General features: G+C 34.5%; 2 protein-coding genes across 3 annotated transcripts in view; one reads left to right on the plus strand and one right to left on the minus strand.

The window, feature by feature from the left end:
- Positions 1-523: 523 nt before the first annotated feature.
- LOC114303099 (uncharacterized) lies at positions 524-1413 on the minus strand. Its single transcript, XM_082876881.1, has 2 exons — positions 1357-1413; positions 524-1150 (listed from the first exon to the last, which is right to left on the minus strand). The coding sequence occupies exons 1-2, from the start codon at positions 1411-1413 to the stop codon at positions 524-526; spliced, it is 684 nt and encodes a 227-aa protein (XP_082733007.1).
- Positions 1414-5148: 3735 nt separating this feature from the next.
- LOC114303100 (protein ALWAYS EARLY 3) overlaps positions 5149-20336 on the plus strand; it is a 35135-nt gene continuing 19947 nt past the window's right edge. The window contains exons 1-9 of one of the 2 annotated variants that reach the window (XM_028248247.2): positions 5149-5434; positions 7470-7597; positions 8701-8799; positions 9055-9117; positions 9255-9332; positions 11447-11633; positions 12095-12360; positions 12453-12825; positions 18755-18832. In XM_028248247.2, coding sequence (XP_028104048.2) covers positions 7493-7597; positions 8701-8799; positions 9055-9117; positions 9255-9332; positions 11447-11633; positions 12095-12360; positions 12453-12825; positions 18755-18832 — 1249 coding nt within the window. In that variant the 5' untranslated portion in view covers positions 5149-5434; positions 7470-7492. Of the gene's footprint in view, positions 5435-7444; positions 7598-8700; positions 8800-9054; positions 9118-9254; positions 9333-11446; positions 11634-12094; positions 12361-12452; positions 12826-18754; positions 18833-20336 lie in introns of both variants that reach the window. The other variant, XM_028248248.2, reaches the window with a different exon arrangement.

Raw genomic sequence — 20336 nt, forward strand, 5'->3', positions numbered from 1 at the left:
GTGTGGAACTTCAAACCTATTCGTCGAAGTGGAACCAGAGAACATGAACTTGTTTACAGATGACAAATTTTAATTGATTGCCCCATTGTATTCAAAATGATATAATTCAACAAACAGAGTTAAACCGGGAGAAGCAAATGAACGAGGAAATTTATGTTGATTTTTTATACCCACAACTTAATTACTTTGCAAGAGCCAACTTTTCCTTATACAATTTCAATAGCTCAAGAGTTTCTTCCTCGTGACAGTAGACAATCCTCTTTAAAAACTGCTTTTCAGTATACCTCAGCATAGTCACCAAGCTAATATTGTTGCAGTTAATCAAACCCTTCGACATCAGAACATGATAAATTGCACACCTTGGAACAATCCTCTTCTCTAAACTAAGACCAACAAGTATCGGACTTCTTGCAAGAAACGAAGAATCCCAACCCATTTTATTGACAAAAAATTCCATCACTCTCGTGATCTTATGCACGGACGCCATCATACACCACAGATACTTTCCAAAAGCCACGAGAATCTAATCCTCAGAACAGCCCCACTTCTTATAAACTTCAACCTTTTTCTCCCAGGTCGATATACTCATTGCGCTAAACGCTTTAACAGCTATCACAAACTGCCAGCTCACAGGACTAAAACCCATTTTCTTTACCTCATTCACATTCTTTGTAAACCTATCACTAGGTGTCATGAATCTTTTAGGGTGGTACTTGAAAAACGACACAATATTCGCATTTGGCACACCTGCTTCTCTCATAATTTCAATATTGGGTATTACAAAAACTTGAAGGTCATAAACGAGAACCCTGGCAAAGCGTTTAATACAACAAATCAATTCCTCTTCGGAACCCATAAATTTTTTTAAAATATTGAAAGATGGGATGATTTGGTTTTCCAAGCTTCTTTTGAGAATAGTTGGCTCTGAAGATAGTAGTTTGGCAACATCTGAGCTTGAATCGCATTTGGATTTGAAAAACTCGAGTTTGGGCAGAAGGGTTTTCTTCGGATCACTTAAGAGGACCCGAGGGAGCATCATAACGAGTTTTGAGATCTGGGTTTTGCTGAAGCCATGGTTCTCGAATAATGCGATGACAGAGTTAGGTCTGTCTGGGGTTTCAAAATTGACATTTTTTGATGCTGAGAGAGCCTTTTCTACAGGAAAACCACATGAGTTTATGAGGTAAGTCACTGCGAATGAGTGTTGATTTGAAGTGGTTTCGATTAATGATGATAATGATGATGAAAAGGGGTGGAATTGAAGGAAATAGTGATTGTGGAGGTGGGTTCATGAAGAAGCTCTAACAACAGACATTTATGAAATTTCACGCAAAATAAGTTGAGGGACTGACTTACCTGTTCTGCAGATGAAATCTTCACAATTTTGAAAAACAACAATGATTCGTCCCTCATTTTCCTCCCACCCCCTTTGATCCCCCTCTCTCTCTCATTGGCTATATTTTTTTTTTCTTTTTTTCCTGCTCCTCCAATCACCACCTGCCACGTGGCAAGGGAGTGAGGGGTGACCCCTAAAAGGGGTCCCAAGCATTATTATTTGAAAACAACTTTCACCCCAAATTTTGTTATTCATGAACCCTAAACCCTCTTTTTCACGCTATGTATGGCATAAATTTTTGGAAAATTTACCCATGAGTCCTAGTTTCTAAAAAATTGAACCATTTAGTCCTAAAAGTTTTCTTATGTTCCATTCAGTCCCATTTGCACATCAATCTAATGTTTGAAACATTAATCTGATGTTTGAAATCTAATGTTCAAAACATTAATCTAATGTTCGAAATCTAATGTTCGAAACATTAATCTGATGTTTGAAACATTGTAATGGGACCTTTCAGTCTATAAGAAAACTTTTAGGACTAAACAGTGTATAAGTTATTAATTTGGGATTTATTGGTGCATCCCCCTAAATTTTTTTGAGGTAAATTAGTCCTAAAAAAAATAAAAATAAAAATAAAAAATTAATAAGATAAAATATGATATTCAAATCATAATTATTTTATTTTTTCTCTTATGAAAGTCAAAAAGTCTATCATAATCGAGACTTTTTAGCGTCGAACTAAAATAGCCAAAAAGCTCAAGGTCAAAAAAATCAACTCACATTCCAAACGAAGGCTCAAATTATCCGATTTTAACTAGCGAGTATGACCATGTAAAATACGACTTAATTTGTTATAATTGCATCAATTCATATTAATTTGAATTAACACATCTGCTAATCGTGAATCAAATTAAATTTTTTAAAATCATTCTGTCTTGCTATGTTTAATACACACATATATAAATATATATATATATATAGTAAAATTTATTAAAGTGTGTGAAATATTAAAGTGAAATAAAGTGTGTGAAATATTTAATATATAAAATTTATTTCAAATTAATAGTCATATATATAAAATATTATATAAAATTAGTTTATATTATATATATAAAATATTATGTAAATGGTGTTATATATTACATAAATACTTGACAATTATTTAAAAATATTCTTCAATTAACTATAAAATTAGAATTATCCCAAACTACGGTTTGATTTATTTGACAACCGATCATTTACTGTTTGATTTATTATTTTACTCTCAAATCATTTAAAGCTCGCCGCACAAATCCTTACTAGTGGGTCAGTGTATCATGTAAATAAAATAATATAAATATATTAGTACAAACTTAAATCGTATGAATAAGGCTTGGTTTGGGAAGTGGGTTGGCTTTTTGGCTTTTTGGCTTTTTTGGCTATTTTAGCCTGGGCTAAAAAGCTTGGTTTGGGAAGGGCTTTTTGATTTTTTGGCTTTTTTGACTTTTTTTGTGAGAGAAGAATGTAATGATTATGAGTTGGATGTGATGTTTTGTTTGTTATGGCTAAAATAGCCTATTTTGTTTTTTGTGGCTAAAATAGCCAAAAAAGCCTGAAAACTAACTTGCCAAACAGAGGCTAATTTGAGAATATATTATTTTAATAATTTTTAATTAAATTAAAAGGTGAACAAACTAGTAATTTTTTTTTATTTTTTATAAAAGAAATGTAAAAAGTAAAAAAGAAAAGCAATCTTCTGATTTTTTTATATAGTTATTTTATTTTAATTATGATTTGAGAGTATGAGTTGTATTTTGAGTTTGTGGGGTTTACAATTATGATTTGAGTGTGAAAATTTTGTTTGATAAAGAGTTTTGAAAATAGTTTTGAATTTTTTTTTGAATTGAGTGAGAAATTATTGATGTGACATTTGATATTTGATATAAAAATTTACAACTCATAACCAAACATACAACTCAAAATTATTTTAAAGCACATAAAAAATTTTAAAAAATTCAGAAAATATTTTTTTCAAATATATAAAAATTAAAATATCAATTGTAAAAAAAAAAAAATCACTATTCCGGTCAACCAGTGGGACGACCGGTTAGGCAAAATTTGCAAAAAAAAAAAATCCAAAAATCGCGCCTGTCTTAGAGTTCTCTACAGAGTTTTAGAAACGTATTTCCAAAACTTGTTCCAAATCATATTTAAATGTAGGTGTAGAATCACGTTTTCAAAACACAACCAAACAGAGTCTATTATTTTAATAATTTTTAATTAAATTAAAAGGTGAACAAACTAGTAATTTTTTTTTTAATTTTTTATGAAAGAAATGTAAAAAGTAAAAAAGAAAAGCAATCTTCTGATTTTTTTTATATAGTTATTTTATTTTACTTTTTACTTGTTAACTATTTTTTGAATTTCTCAAATTTACTCTTAATACTAACATCGTCCGGGCACGTGATAAGTCCTCATTTGGTAAACTTGTTAGAGCTAAAAAAAATACAAAAAGATAAAATAGACTATATAAATTAATAAAATAAAATATTATTTTTTATCTGTAATCATTACACTTTTCTCTTATAAAAGTAAAAAAAGTTTCAAAACAAAAATTAAACGAGACTAAAAAAATCTTAACACAAAAAAATCAACCATTTTAGCCAATGCCAAACCACACCTAAAACAATATTTTCCAATATTGGCAAATATACCGTTAAAAAAAAAAAAAAAAAAAAAAAGGTGTTGCAAAACTATAAATGGACTGGGCGAGCTAGAAAGAGAAAGGTATAAATGTTTGTTCCAAATATGCCAAGTCATCTCTATTTTTATTAATATTGCTATTTATGAAATTATAAAATTAATCAGGCCTACTTGACGAGATTTGAAATGCGAGTTTAAATGAAACCGTTATTCAGAAAGAATGTAAAGACTGGCTCATATTTGTCTAGAATTTCAAAAATGATATATTTAGGGGTCATTTGGGAAGTGAGTTATGATCCACTTTTCAGATTATAACCCACTTCTCTCTCACAAAAAAGTTAATTATAACCCACTTCTCTCTCTCACAAAAAAATTAATTATAATTAGCTTTTAACAAAAAAAAACTGATTATAATCATCTACCCAAAATAATTCTTAAACACCAAGAGTCATTTTTATAATAAATTCACTTGAGTTTATGAGATAAGTAAATGTGAATGAGTATTGTTTTAGAATAAGCTGGACTATAGATGTGAGAGGTGATAAAAATGGATGGATTTAAAACAAATAGAGATCGTGTGTTGGTCAAAATATTCCACCAACAGATCTCAAATGGTGTAAAACTTGGCAAATTAAACTATACTTTGGTGAAAAAGTTTAGGCAAAGGATAATGAAATTATTCATACGTGCAAAGGAAATCAAAATAATCATAGTTTCGAAATGTTTTAAAATCTTATTTTTTCATGAATCCTAAACCCTCTCAAGTTAAAGTAATTTTGATTTTCGATTAATTTCGGTGATATGAATAATTTATTTTTTAAGATTTGTTGAGTAAAATATTTATACAAAAAATCAAGATGATTGAATATTACCAGCTATATATTTGAATTATATTTATTTTAAAAAAATGAATAACATATTTAATTTTAAGAATAATTATTCAATTTTTTAAATACAAATTTAATTAAAAAATACACATACTACATATAAAACCATCTTAATTTTTTTTTCATAAATATTTCACGGAACAAGTCTTTCGGATACGAACATCGGCCTTATAAGGTGAATATTTTTATTTTTTAGTGAATATAGGTTAGGTATAAAAGTTTTAAAAAATAAAGTTGAAATAAAAATAAATAAAATCAGAAAGTTAATCAAAACCAAACAAGTGCTAGTTTTCAAATAAATGAAAAAAAAAAGGTTCTATAAGAAAATATCACACAGAAACGCATTTGTGCCTCTTTGGCCTCTCTCTCTCTGGTTTTCAAGTTTCGCGGTTATGCCCCCAATTCTCTCTCTATCTCTGCGATGTAGTCATCGTCGTCTTCGATTCAATCGCTCGCGCAATTCAATTATTCGATCGATTCGCTTCGTCACGTCACATTCAATAGTTTGAATTCAAACTCCATTTGATCGGTAAGAGCACATTTGGCTGAACTCTCTTGCCTTTTCTGATTTTTCTCTTTTATGGATGTGTTAATTAGGGTTTCTACTGGGAATTTCGAGCTGGGTTTTTGTTTTTTTGAACTCCTCTTAACACAATGTCTTTATATTCACTTAACTCTGTGTTCTATTCACTGTTTCTTCTAATCTTGTTGATTTCGGATGACGATTTCTTCGGTTTTGCTAGTTTTTGTTGGAGATTTAGATCAGTAGCAGACTACTGCTTTAGTTCATGTATAGTGCGTTCGTATATAATTATATGTATGTTGGTGCCAACATGCATGTGCTGATTTTGCTCTGATATGTCAATTAGCTCTTGGATGAAGTGTTTCGAAGTGTTTTCCGGGATCAGCTGGCATCTGAAGCTTTAATTTTGGGAAAAAATTCAACCTTCTCTCTCTTATTAACCTTTGATTTCGGTTTGAAATTGGATATTTAGAACTATTTGATGGGTTTAAATCCAGATGCTTTTGCACGGTTTTAGCTGGTTCTGAGCTTTGGTTAGAAAGAAAAAGGACCAGTTTTGAGAGTTTGCGCCTCTTCATTAATCATAGGTTCTGAGTTCTAGCTGGGGAAAAAAAACATTTTTTAAATATTTAACTTTGTGCTTGTTCATGCCATTATGGATTTGGAAATTTAAATAAAGAAAAACAAGAAGATAGTGTTTCAAATGCCTGTCTTTGTTTGGTGGTGTTTAATTGAAATAGTGGTAATAGTTTTGGTGTAATTCATGAACTTGTTTTATTGGTTGGGCTTTTTTGTGTTCTCAAAATGTATATGTATTGCTGTGATTAAGTACTATTTATATGTTAATTACTGAGCATTTTGTTACTTCTTTATGTCTAATTTAATTTCAGATGGATTCACCTCTCTTCTTATCATTTTGCTTATTCAGGGTGTTTGAATATATCTCTGTCCAACACTGTTTTGTGTCATACATTATTTCTGTAGTGGTTCTTATTTTTAATGAACACTTGAATGGGATAGATTTAAAAATTTTCTCGAAATTTATACCTGTGAAGGATTTTGAGAGAAGAAAAAGTAGTTTTACTGTGATAAATAATCAACATGGGTTCACTTCACAAACTTGAAATTTGATTAAATTTTGAGGATGTGGTTGTCCATGTGACAATGGATATGGCTGCCTATCATTTAACAGAGGACATGACTAAGCTTTATGGACCAGAGAAGAAGCATATGTGAAGCTGACCCTTAGTTGATGGGGTGAAGGGGCTGTTGGGTTGAGTTATTTTCTAAATGTTGCTTTTATTATAAGTGAATATCATGGTACTGTACACAATATTTGGCGTAAACAATAACATGTGTATTAATGTTTTATTTCTCTCCTGGTCGGGTGGGGAAGAGACATCGGAAGGCTTGGGATCCCGTGCCGTTGTGTTTGATGTGGTTGGTTTGATTGGCACTTGGAGAGTAATCGGCGGATGTTTCAGGGGATAGAGGTCTCTATGTCTCCTTTGAAGAGTAGATTTTTGGTGGTCTTGTATAGTTGGGTGTCAGGGAGAGTGGCTCCAAACTTATTGATTCTTTATATGTCTAGGTGTAGGTGTGCTGCAATTATCAAAATTATTACACTATTTGCAATTAGTTTTAACTTTTCTGATTCTGAGCCATTTTTATGTTCCTCAGATATAGTGTTAATGAACATGTTAATTTTTTGAAATTGAATCGAAGATGTTAAAATTTATTGAAGAACCCTATTGAGTGAATGCTAGCAAACACAATTAAGTTTATACAACTGGGCATTATTAGTAGGCTTCTCTGCTTGTTCTTCTTTATTTATTTATTTTTTATTACCATTGTCCATCATTTGGGTGAAGAATGCATTGAAATGACAAACCTTATTAAGTGTGCTTGCTCTTTGCTCTTTTATTTTTAACATTAGTATGAACTTTCCTTTATTCTTTGAGACTTAGATTTTTATTTGGCTTATTCTGCACTCTATAAATTTATATGGTAACACAGGTTTTGCCTCTTTGGTGTGCCGTAGGTGATTAGGGGTTTGATTCGCTCATGGCCCCGACAAGAAAATCTAGAAGTGTGAATAAGCGTTTTTCTTATGTTAATGAGGTGTCTCCTAGTAAAGATGGAGAGAATGCTAAGAAAAGCATGCAGCGGGTGAGTGTTTTTCTTTACTTGCAAGATGCTGATATTCTAAAATATTCATGATCAATTAACTCTCCCCATCATTCTGATAAATAGTTCCAATTTATGTTATGTCTGTATCTTTTTTTTCTTTGTATTTTTGGCAGTGGTTTGATAGTCAAATTTTAAGGCTCATAATATTGGGTATGATATAATATAGAAACTCTCATTACAAGCTGAAGCGTCACATATTAAATTGTCTATGGATGTAAGGCTGATACTCACCTTGTAGATAGGCTTATATTGTTGTGAGTAGTATATCAAATTTATTATACTTTGTAGCTTTTACAGAATGCATTGACCTATTGCTCTTTCCTTTTTTTATTGTAACTGTTTGGGATGATATTTCTGGATACCTCATAACATTATACCCATTGAGAATTGAGATGATGTGTTCAATTAGGAATGTAAGATATGATGAGGAACATTTAATTGCAGTCTTCTTGATATTAGATGGGTTGCTCTGGTTGTTACCTCAAATTGATCCAGATCACATAGTATTCGGCTGTGGTGTGCTAGATGAGGCACTGACGTAATAATGATAATTACATTGGTAAATAATGAGACGGGTGTTGGCCAAGATTCTGACCTGTAAAATATCGTTGGTCTTATAGTTGTTCTATAACATTTTCCTTTTAATTTTTGTTAGTAAAATATAAAATAAATGTATACTTGATTTTAAGGACATTACATATTGTTCTTGAATTTCCCCAGAATCTTCAGAGGATTCTGACTTTTTTGGTGAATTTGTAACTTTGTTTGATTGGCTTCCCTCACATGGGGGCAATTGTTTCTGAGGCTAATTATGAAGTAAATAGTTGTCCGTTTTTATTTATTTTTTATGCATTGTTTGTGTTGTGCTATTCTAGGAGTTATGGTGGTTTGTCGATTCTTCTGTTGTTTATCTATTTTTCAGTTGCATCGATATACTACTATATTTCCGTCAATATTGTGAATAGCATGGTTATACTTCCTCAGCTATTGCATTGCATTAACTGAGCCAATGACAGTAAGTAACTTGTTGTACTTAGCGTTGGCAACTATCTTTAAAATGATACAATTGTCATGTTTTGCAGAAGAGAAAGCTAACTGACATGTTAGGGTCACAATGGAGCAAGGAAGAGCTGGAGCGTTTCTATGAAGCATTTCGTAAATATGGGAAAGATTGGAAAAAGGTTGGTTTAAATCTATCAGATCCAGTATACTTATGGTTATATTTTAAGAGATCTAGTGCTGTAATTTTATCTAGCCTTCTTTCTATGAAAACGACTACCTCAAATTCTTTATGATTTATTGGGCTGAAGCGTGCAACTTCATTCTGCTGCATTTCATTACTTAAACTGGGAAGCTGCGATCAAGTCTGCTACTTTTGTTGATTGATCAATTACAGTTTTGAGGTCTTCTGATTTTTGTTTTAAATGGATTATAAGGTGGCCAGTGTAGTGCGGAATCGATCAGTGGAAATGGTGGAGGCCCTTTACACAATGAATAGGGTAAGTGCATTTTTTCGATACATGTCTGACGTCATAGTCCATATCCTCTCAGGATTCATTTTGGTGTAGTACATGTGATGTAAACCTTGGAACTTTTTGTCCAATGTCTCTGACAGATGTTAGTACTATATTTTCAGGCTTACTTATCTCTTCCGGAGGGGACTGCTTCTGTGAAAGGCTTAATTGCAATGATGACTGATCACTACTGCAATATGGTGAGATTGTAATTTAATTTCCATTAATGGGCTTAGCATTATGTGAAATTGGTATTATTTTTGTGGAATATTAGTGAAGAGATTGTTTTTCCAATAATATGTACCGCAAAAATTTGGTTGCTTCTATTTCTTACAATTACTGCATAGGGAAAGAGATCACATCTTCTATGAAAACATGAGAATCAACACTAAAAGAATAAGAAGCTGATTGAACCATTAAGGTTATGCCTTTTTTCCGACTTTTGGTAATACTGTAGATGACACAGTACATCCTGCATTTATATGTAGAACACTTCTCATGGACAACTCGTGTTTTGGTTATGAGTTGAAATGACTTGCTAGGCTGCATTTGATGTTTTTCAAATAACTGTAAAAGTCTCTGATATACCTAAAAGGTGCACTTCTATTCCAGTGTTTTATTCCTTTTTGTCAAAAGTTTATTCATATGGATATTAAGTTGCTATTCATAGGGGCAGCGGTGGTGGGGGAATGTAGCAGTGAGTGGTGGAGGGGTGTTTGTGGGTAGTGGGTGGCGGTTCGATGCAGAGAGAGACTTTGTTTTAAAATTTCAGATGTTTTCTTTGACGGTAATTTAGTTTAGGGATAGAATTGTAATAAGAAGGTAGAAAAATGGTGGGTGTGGAGAGAAAAAAAGAGGTGTAAATAGAAGCACCTATGCTATATTACTTGGAAAGTTGATGGTTTTGGTATGTGGAATGGGAGCAGAAACATGGTAAGCCACATACTCTAAAATGCGGTAAGATAGAGGTAGACTTGTATTATATTATTAGAATTTAAGATATGTCTAGAGAAATCTTCTTTTAACAATTAGACAAGGCTTTGTTTAGTTGTCCGGAATGATGTACTTGAAATTTTTCATGAGAAAAATAGATAAGAAAAGGAAATGAAAAGAAAATAGAAAAATGATTTACTTTCCCGTTAGTTGTTCAGTTTACAAGGTTTATAATTTAAACTTTCTTGTGATACATAATTCTGTAAGATTCAAGAAAATAGTTATGGTAGCACCTACATTTTCTTTCAACAACTGAAGACACGTGCAGGAAAACTCCACTCTCTTTAGATTTTAGTTTATTATGTTTGAATTTTTGGGCAAATTACATATACCTCCCTTGAGATTTGGCTAAATTACAGATACTCCCCTGAGGTTTTGGAAATTACATCCCGCCCCTTAAGGTTTGTATTTTCATAACAATTTGCCCCTTGAGGTTTAAATTTCATAACAAATTACCCCCTAATTTGTTATGCAAATATAGCATTCGGGGGGAAATTTGTAATTTCTCAAACGTCAGGGGGGTATTTGTAATTTAGCCAAACCTCGAGGGGGGTATATGTAATTTGCCCTTGATTTTTTTTTCCCCTTCTATGAAAACCTTCAAGGAAATATGTTGGTCCTTTTTTCTTTTTTTTTTGTGATCACTGAATCACCTTTTTGGAGCAAAAGGGTAATAATGTTTTGGAATATGTATTCCAAAACATAAATTACTATAGTATCAGCGTTTTCTGGTAACACTGCACCCGTGATTCACATGACAAGTATGTGACTTTTTAAATTAATAGGCAGATGATTCATTAGAGACTAAAATCACAATAACTAATAAGAAGAATGATGACAATTAAGAAAGGGCTGTTACAATGACTTGGGTTATGGCCTGGCTTAATTAACCCTTGCACTTTTGGTGCTGCATCAACTCTACCAGAATTAAGGTTCCAAATCAGAAATGAAACTTATCAATAAGAATATTCTGGGCCTAATATAGACCACATATAAGACCAAAACATTATTTGACTCTGAATAAAACCCATGGACCAAAGCTACAGCCTACGTCAAACAAATATATAAATTTCAAAGTACCCCTTAACTTATAAACCTAATAAAATGAAAATAAAATTATTTATGCAGCCAACTACTCTATGAAAACATGCAGTCCCAAAATCTTGCAAGTTGATTGTCAAGAAACTCCTTTATTGGGAACCCCTTTATCAGAAACGTGAATACCTCATTGAAACTCCTTATTTTATGATGAATGTAAACAGTGTGAGACTTGTTGAAATGATTTATGTGTAACTTAAGTACTTGGATTGTGGCCTGGCAGGAAGGAAGTGACAGTGAACAAGAAAGCAATGATGGTATAGGCACTTCCCGAAAATCTCAAAAGCGTGTTAGGGGGAAAATTTGGCCTAATACCTCTAAAGGATCTGATGGGCAATTTCTTTCCTATTCACAGCCAGTTGCATCAAGTTCTGGTTGTCTGCCATTATTGAAGAAGAAGCGCTCTGGTGGTATGATCTTGTGCTTAGAAATAACTTTTGAGGGATTCAAGTGCACCACCCTCCTATCTCTAGTGTACCTATGTGAGTGGAGGTGCACTTGTTTAAACTCTCCTTTAGGTTTGAAGGGGCATTTTGGTGAAGGGGCCATGGATTGCATTTACTGCTATTTGCTTGGTGTTCAAGTGCTTCCAACTGGGCTACCTAGATCTCTGATGTTCATTTCAGTTTTTGATTTTTGTAAATTAAATTTAAAACTTCTACTTAAAAAAGAAGAAAGAAGATCTTGTATTAAAGCTTTGATACCTGATGGAAACATAGGAAACGGATTCTATCTTGTATAGTAAATGTTTATTTACTTCTATTGGTGTCTCTTTCCAATCTAGCTTATAAGAGAGCCTTTTTTGCTCATTTGTTAGAATTAAAGTGATGTGATTCTTAGTTATGCAAGGTTGCTTTGGATTTTGCCACAGGAAGTCGGCCTCGTGCTGTGGGGAGAAGGACACCACGCTTCCCTGTTTCATATTCTTATGAGAAGGTTAATGGGGAAAAGTTTTTTTCTCCAACAAGGCAAGGCCTGAAACTAAAGGTGGATGCTAATGATGATGATGTGGCTCATGAGGTAGCATTAGCACTGGCAGAGGCTTCTCAAAGAGGTGGTTCTCCCCAAGTTTCTCAAACACCAAACAGAAGAACAGATAGCATTATGTCATCACCAATTCGGAGTGCTGAAAGGATGGTAACATCCATTCTTTACTAATGGATTTTGTAGCTTTCTCTAATAAACCCTTAATAAATGATTAATTGATTGTGAACCATCTTTGGATGTAGCGTGCTGAATTGGAATTAACCAGTGCCAAGCTCGGTAGTGAAATGGATGAAGATGGTTTTGAAGGAAGTTTAGGAAGCATGGAAGCTGATAATGGAGATTTTGCTAGGGATAGAAATTATTTGATACAAACCAAAGGTGTTGGTGCTACTGAAGCTAGGAAGGGTAGAAGGCTTCACGGAAAGAAGTTACAAGTTGATGACAGTGGAAACAATCTCTTGGATGACATTAAGGAAGCCTGTAGTGGGACAGAAGAAGAACAAAACATAGGTGCTGCCAGAGGAAAACTTGAATTTGAGGTTAAAGATGGAAAACTTGCACTGTCCTCTTCTCAAGCTTCAAGGAAGAAAAGCAAAAAGGTTCTTTTCAGAAGAGGTGTGTGAATAATTTTGATTAAAGTTGTATGGATTTTGCTGTTGTTGTCTTTCTTTTTAGGCTTTTTAGTGGGAAAAATATTACTACATTTTTTTTTCTTGGAGAGAGAATTGTGTTGGTTCTTCTACTTTTGTCCTCAAGCACAATTACAATTGCTTCCATTATTTGTTATTTTGTGAACACATTCTAGATACACACTTGTTAATTTGGTGGAAGATGGTTAGATCGTGCATATAAGGATCTCTTTTCCTCTCAAAATATGAAAGTGGAGTGTCCTTATGGTGTCATATCTTTTGTGTCCCGTGTTTGTATCCATGTTACTTATATTAACTTAGAAAATATGAGGAAGAAGAACTCCGAAAATATGAGGAAGAAGGAATATATTTCTGTTATATTCAAAACTTCTTATTTTACAAGACCAAATGACACTCCTTATATAGGAGATATTACAAACATCATTATAACCCATTATATGCCACTTACATATTATATATTACCACTATCTACCACTATCATATTCTATACATGCCACTATCTACCACCAACACCACTATCATATTATATGCATTAACACAAATTTCCAGCACTCCCCCTCAAGCTGGTTTGAAGATATCTTCCATAGCCAGCTTGCTAGTCAGCTTATCAAATTGCTTCTTGTGTAGTCCCTTCGTTAGCACATCAGCTAATTGTTCACCTGTTGGAAGGTAGGTCATACAGATTATGCCAGCATTGATTTTCTCCTTGATGAAATGTTTATCCACTTCTATATGTTTTGTGCGATCATGTAGAACTGGATTATGAGCTATAGATATAGCTGCTTTGTTGTCACAATAGACCTTCATAGGTGTCGGGTGAGAAAGCTTTAATTCTTCAAGAATTCTTTTAATCCACATTACTTCACAGATTCCATGGGCAACAGCTCTGAACTCTGCTTCTGCACTACTTCTAGCTACCACATTCTGTTTTTTACTCCGCCATGTAACTAGGTTCCCACCTACAAAGGAGCAGTATCCGGATGTTGATCTCCTGTCTGTAACACTTCCTGCCCAGTCTGCATCTGTGTATACTTCAACTTGAAGATGTCCATGTTTCTTGAACAGTAAGCCTCTCCCTGGAGTTCCTTTCAAATATCTTAAGATCTTATAAACGGCCTCAAAGTGCTCTGCCCCTGGTGAGTGCATGAACTGACTTACCATGCTGACTGCAAAGGCAATATCAGGCCGCGTATGAGACAAGTAAATCAATTTCCCGACAAGTCGCTGATATTGTTCCCTCTCTTTGACTTCTTCAGCCTTAGCAGCTTGTAACTTCAAGTTAGGCTCGATCGGAGTCTCCACCATCTTACAACCAAGCATACCTGTTTCTCCAAGGAGATCAAGAACATATTTTCTCTGATTAACGAATATACCTTCCTTGGATCTTGCAAATTCCATTCCGAGGAAATACTTGAGAGCTCCCAGATCCTTAATGTGAAATTCTTTTGCGAGTTTCTCTTTGAGGGCTGCTAACTCTGCTTCATCATTACCAGTTAAAATGATGTCATCAACATAAACAATCAAAATTGCAATTTTACTATTTTTTGAATGTTTATAAAATATTGTGTGATCTGCTTGACTCTGCGAGAAGCCACAACTGATAACTGCCTTCCCAAAGCGTTCAAACCACGCTCTTGGTGATTGTTTGAGTCCGTATAATGACTTGTTCAATCTGCATACTCTGTCGCTTCCAAGTCTCTGCTCAAATCCCGGCGGTAGGCTCATGAACACCTCCTCTTCAAGATCACCATTGAGAAATGCATTCTTAATGTCAAGTTGATGTAGAGGCCAATCTGAATTTACTGCAAGAGATAACAGTACTCTGATGGAATTTATTTTAGCAACAGGAGCAAACGTCTCCTGATAGTCGATCCCATAAGTTTGAGTGAAGCCTTTAGCCACCAGTCTCGCCTTGTATCTCTCAACGCTTCCATCTGCGTTACATTTTATCGTAAACACCCATTTACACCCAACTGTTTTCTTGTCTTTGGGTAGATCAACTATCTCCCAAGTACCACTTCTCCTTAAAGCATTCATCTCCTCCATGACTGCTAATTTCCAATTCGGATCATCCAATGCTTCCTGTATATTTCTTGGAACAAACAAGTGTGAAATCCTAGATGTGAAAGCTCTATGGTTTTTAGACAGTCTTTGATAGGAGAGGTAATTTGCAATAGGATGTTTAATGCAATTTCGGACACCTTTCCTAATTGCTATAGGAACATCAAGGTCGGAAATAGAAGGAATAGGATTACCTAAAATTTCGATGCCAGAACTCGGGTGGACATTCGGGTCATTAGGATGGACATTCAGGTCATTATTCTTCAGATGAAATCGCTTCCTAGTATAAACCTGAAGCTCAGGATTTAGATCATTTTGTAGTACTTCTCCCCCTAAACAAGAATCTTCTTGACTAGGCACCATAGAACTTGGTTCTCCTAAGTGATCATTATCAGACATATGTGGTTTTTGTGTAGGATAAATGACATTGGGGAGCGGGATAGAAATATCCCAAAAACGGTCTTCTACTCCACTTCTCTCCCCCTGAAGAGAAGTGTTGGGGAAATAGGATTTTGTTTCCACAAATGACACATCCATACTCACATGAAATTTCTTGGTTTGAGGATCGAAACACTTATACCCCTTTTTGTTTGAGGAATAACCCAAAAAAACACATTTTATAGCACGAGGGTCAAGTTTTGAACGAAATTGACTAGGAACATGAACATAGGCAGTACATCCAAAAACTTTGGCGGGTAAATTAGAAAACAACCTCGTGTCAGGAAAAAAAGCTTTGAGACAATCGAAAGGTGTTTTGTATGTTAACACCTTTGTAGGCATCCTGTTTATCAAATAAGAGGCTGTTAAAATTGCTTCACCCCATAAATATTTAGGAACATGCATGTAAAACATTATAGCACGTGCAACTTCAAGTAGATGTCTATTTTTTCGTTCTGCAATGCCATTTTGTTGAGGGGTATCCCGACATGTAGATTGATGAAAAATCCCATTTTTTTTCAAAAACTCACCCAACTGCTCATTGAAATATTCTGTTCCATTATCAGAATGTAAAATACCAATTTTGGTTTGAAATTGGTTTTCAATCATATTGTAAAAATTTGTGAATAAACTTTTCACGTCAGATTTTTTATTCATCAAATAAATCCAACATAAGCGGGTATGGTCATCAATAAATGTAACAAACCATCTTTTACCAGAAAGAGTAGTGATTTTAGAAGGGCCCCAAACATCACTATGAATCAAATAAAAAAGTTTGGAAGTCTGGTAAGGTTTTGGCAAATAAGTAGAGCGATGAAATTTTGCAAAAATGCAACTTTCACAATGAAAAGAAGAACAATCAATCCCTTTAAATAATTCTGGAAATAAATGTTTCAGATAAAGAAAACTAGGATGTCCTAGCCTATAGTGCCATAGCATTATTTTTTCTCGAACAGAGATTGAACTAGTACTATTAAAGCTCTGAGCTTTTTTATTACTAACAGGTACTTCATCAAAGTAGTAAAGACCTTCAAGCATCCTAGCACGCCCAATCATCATCCCCGAGTTCTGGTCCTGAAATTCACAATGGGATTCAAAAAATGTAACACGACAATTAGAATCCTTAGATAGTTTACTGACAGACAAAAGGTTACAGGCTAAGTTGGGGACGTGAAGAACAGCATTGAGATTAATTTTCTCAGTTAGTTTAATAAATCCTTTTCCTGCAATAGGTGAAAAACTACCATCGGCTATTCTGATTTTGTCATGACCAGAACAAGGGAAATAGGTACTAAATAAATGGGAAAAACTAGTCATGTGATCGGAGGCACCGGAATCTATGATCCACGGAGAGAAGTTTAGGCAAGAGAAGGCTTTAGGATTTCTACCTGTTTGTGCCAACAAAACACTAGGAGTACCGGATGAGGAGTTGGATTTTATCAGCTTTAAGAGTTGATCAATCTGCTCTTTGTTGAAGGGACCTGAATCGGCTTCATTAGCGGTAGGAAAGCCACGATTCTTCTCTCCTTGTTTGCTGCTTTTCCAGTTGACAGGTTTGCCATGGATCTTCCAACACGTTTCGCGTGTATGGCGAGGCTTGTTGCAAAAATCACACCAGACCCGTGGCTTATCATCAAACCTGCGCTTGTAATTTGCAGCCTTGTTGGCCGCAGCATTGCTAATTAAAGCCGAAATTTCAATTGATTCACCAGTACCTTTTTTCTTAAGCATGACGCTCCTTCGGCTCTCTTCTCTTCTGATTTCGGCAAATACTTCGCCAATGGATGGGAGAGGAGGTCTGCCAATAATTCTTCCTCGCACTTCATCGAACTCAATGTTGAGGCCGGCAAGAAACTTGTAAATACGGCTGTCTTCCACAGTTTTCTTGTGGTGGTTGCAGTCGTCAACCGATTTCCATTCGTATGTGTTGAAGATGTCAAGATCCTGCCACAACCTTTTCAACGAATTGAAATATTTGGTGACGGAATCATCTCCTTGACGAATCTCTCCCAACTTCAAAGTTAATTCGAAAACTTGAGATTGATTTCCTAGGTCAGAATACATCTGACTAACATTATCCCACAATTCTTGTGCAGTAGGATAGCACATGTAATTAGAGCTTATATCCTCCTCCATAGAATTGACCAACCATGTCATAACCATGGAGTTTTCAGCGTCCCAACTGTCGAACAGCGGATCATTAACAGCAGGAGCCTTCTTGTCACCAGTGATGTAACCGATCTTTCCTTGCCCACGGATATACATCCGGACAGATTGTGACCAGCGGAGAAAATTATCACCATTTAGGCGGATGGTGGTGATTTGGACAGAGTGAGAGTTGGACGTTTTCACCGGAATGGCAGCGGCAGGGGTTGAAGTGGTTTCGGACGTGACTTCCGACATGGCTATGACGGTTTTAGGGCTGCTGCGTTTTTTGTTGCTCTGATACCAACTTAGAAAATATGAGGAAGAAGAACTCCGAAAATATGAGGAAGAAGGAATATATTTCTGTTATATTCAAAACTTCTTATTTTACAAGACCAAATGACACTCCTTATATAGGAGATATTACAAACATCATTATAACCCATTATATGCCACTTACATATTATATATTACCACTATCTACCACTATCATATTATATACATGCCACTATCTACCACCAACACCACTATCATATTCTATACATGTCACTATCTACCACCAACACCACTATCATATTCTATACATGCCACTATCTACCACCAACACCACTATCATATTATATGCATTAACACAAATTTCCAGCATATTAAATATAGTATATATATATAAGATTAAGCATGTTTGCTTTGTCTTCTTGAGGATTTATACCTGAAAAGCTCAAGTTTGTTGATATCACATGCCTAGTAAGGATCTTAGTTGCTTTGGTAAAATTTGCTGAAGCAAGTACCATTTTGTCTTTCTATGCAATTCACTGATCTGAGGACCTTTCCTTTCTTTTTTGGTTTCCACTGGTGATGAGATTTCTTTTTTGTTTTTTACTTTGATACAGATACAGTAAACCACCTTGTAAGATAACAACAGAAACAAAAAAAGTAAACTGAGTTGGATGATTTCAGTAAAATTTATTTATTTTATCTTGAGCCTTGTGGATGTTTTCTTCTTCTTGTTTTTATTTATTTATTTATATGTGAACTAGAAGTGAATTCTCGTGGGAGATTTTTAAAATATAGTAATTTTGTAGCAAAACATGGTTTTGTTGTGATGCCACTGTTTAAAGAGTGTAAGTGTATTTTACCACTGTTTTTGGCCTCATGGGATGACAAAAACAAACTTGGAACTTGCATATTGTTAATGATTGACAATTTAACATGGTATTCACTCTTTTTGACGTTGACTTCTCATTGTGTAGATGAAGGGTCTGCCTTTGACGCCTTGCAAACTTTGGCTGATTTGTCATTGATGATGCCAGCAACAGCAATTGAAAATGGTAAGCTTATATGCATTTTGAGATCTTAGTTTTTGGAGATTATAGAAAGCAAGTAATTGGTGACATGAGGTTTATATGTGGGCTATGTCAATTAAACTTTTGAGACATCATCCATCATGCCTTCACCTTGAGTCAAAAATTTGGTGGAAATCATTATTCATTCTATGGTCTTTTAATCTGTTGAATCTTTCTTGTCTAATGACCATGCTTTACAACCACAATGATTAAAGGCAAGTTGCTATTCCTCCGTTGCACCCGAAATCTCATTGTACTTTCACTCTGTGTTGACTCACCACTAGCCTCCCTTTTTGAAAGCCTTGCATATGCTTGCATTTGTTCTTTATGGACCGCATGCCATTGCAAGTCTACTAATTGGATTACGCCCGCCTCTGGTATCATGTATGTGTTTTTTTTGGCAACTGTTACCAGATTATTAAACTGATCCCAACATTTGTCGTGAGCTTTGAAATTTTGAATATCAATCCTATAAACAAATTATTCAAGATTGACCCTTAGGTTTTGAAGCCTACTATAGGAACTTGAACCCTTTTCATTTCATACCAAACTCTGATTTCTCTCATCAAAAAATTTCTCAGGCTCTAACCAATTGTAGGACCACCAATTACAACATCTACAACATTAACTGGTATGCTTTGTTGTATGGCACAGGAATAAACTTTACTGAAAGAATGGACGAAGAAGAATGGTCATGAGAAAAGGCAATTGAGAACTGTCTTTCATAATAGTAATAATTAACTCTTAAAAATCCTCCGTTACGTAGTTGTATATAGAGCCAATGATGATAATCACTAACCAAACTAGAAAAGAAGTGTCAAATCAAAAGCACTTCAAGGGTAAAATCCTAATATCTATTAGTAAAACGAATAATATAGCAAGGTTGGTTTATTTTCAATATAATTAGATTGCTCTCTTAATTCGAAACCCCATTAGATGTCTTGGTGAAGGTGAACTCATGTCTCTAACTATGAGGATTTGTCTGCAAAATTGTTTGAGGGAGTATTTTATTCCTTCACAATCTTCCCTCTTATCATTTCTTGCTTGCTCTTTTTCAGGTAGAAAGTGACCATAGGTCAACTATGTTGGCTATCCTGATCAATCAAATTAGTGTGTTGACATAGAGCATGCTCTTATTTCTTTTTGGCACTAATGAGTGCGTATGATGTGGCTAGTTCCCTGCAAATAGTTGTCTGGTTGGGGAATTTGTTGGTTAAAATAGGAGATTCGGTTGATTACATGTGTAAGGACACAAGCGGAAAAATTGTGGCCAGCTGGACAATATCCATTTGGGAAATTTTTCCTGATTCACAATACGATATGCATGCCATGTTACTTCTCTATGTCTTATATAGCTGTATTCAAGGCACGGGTGTAGAGCTTTCACTCTGCAGAGAGTAACTGAACATAATGTTACTTAAAAACAAATCCTAAAATCTCTTTGTATTACAATTTCTCACCTAGAATATTATATCATTTCTACATGGAA

This window comes from Camellia sinensis, chromosome 6, assembly GCF_055761805.1.
Source record: "Camellia sinensis isolate YWXY chromosome 6, ASM5576180v1, whole genome shotgun sequence".
NCBI lineage: Eukaryota > Viridiplantae > Streptophyta > Magnoliopsida > Ericales > Theaceae > Camellia > Camellia sinensis.

Coding starts and splice junctions, on each gene's coding strand:
- LOC114303099 (XM_082876881.1), bottom strand. CDS start 1,413: ATGAGGGACGAATCATTGTTGTTTTTCAAAATTGTGAAGATTTCATCT. Junction 1,151..1,356: donor AGATTTCATCTGCAGAACAG/GTAAGTCAGTCC, acceptor CCTGTAGAAAAG/GCTCTCTCAGCATCAAAAAA.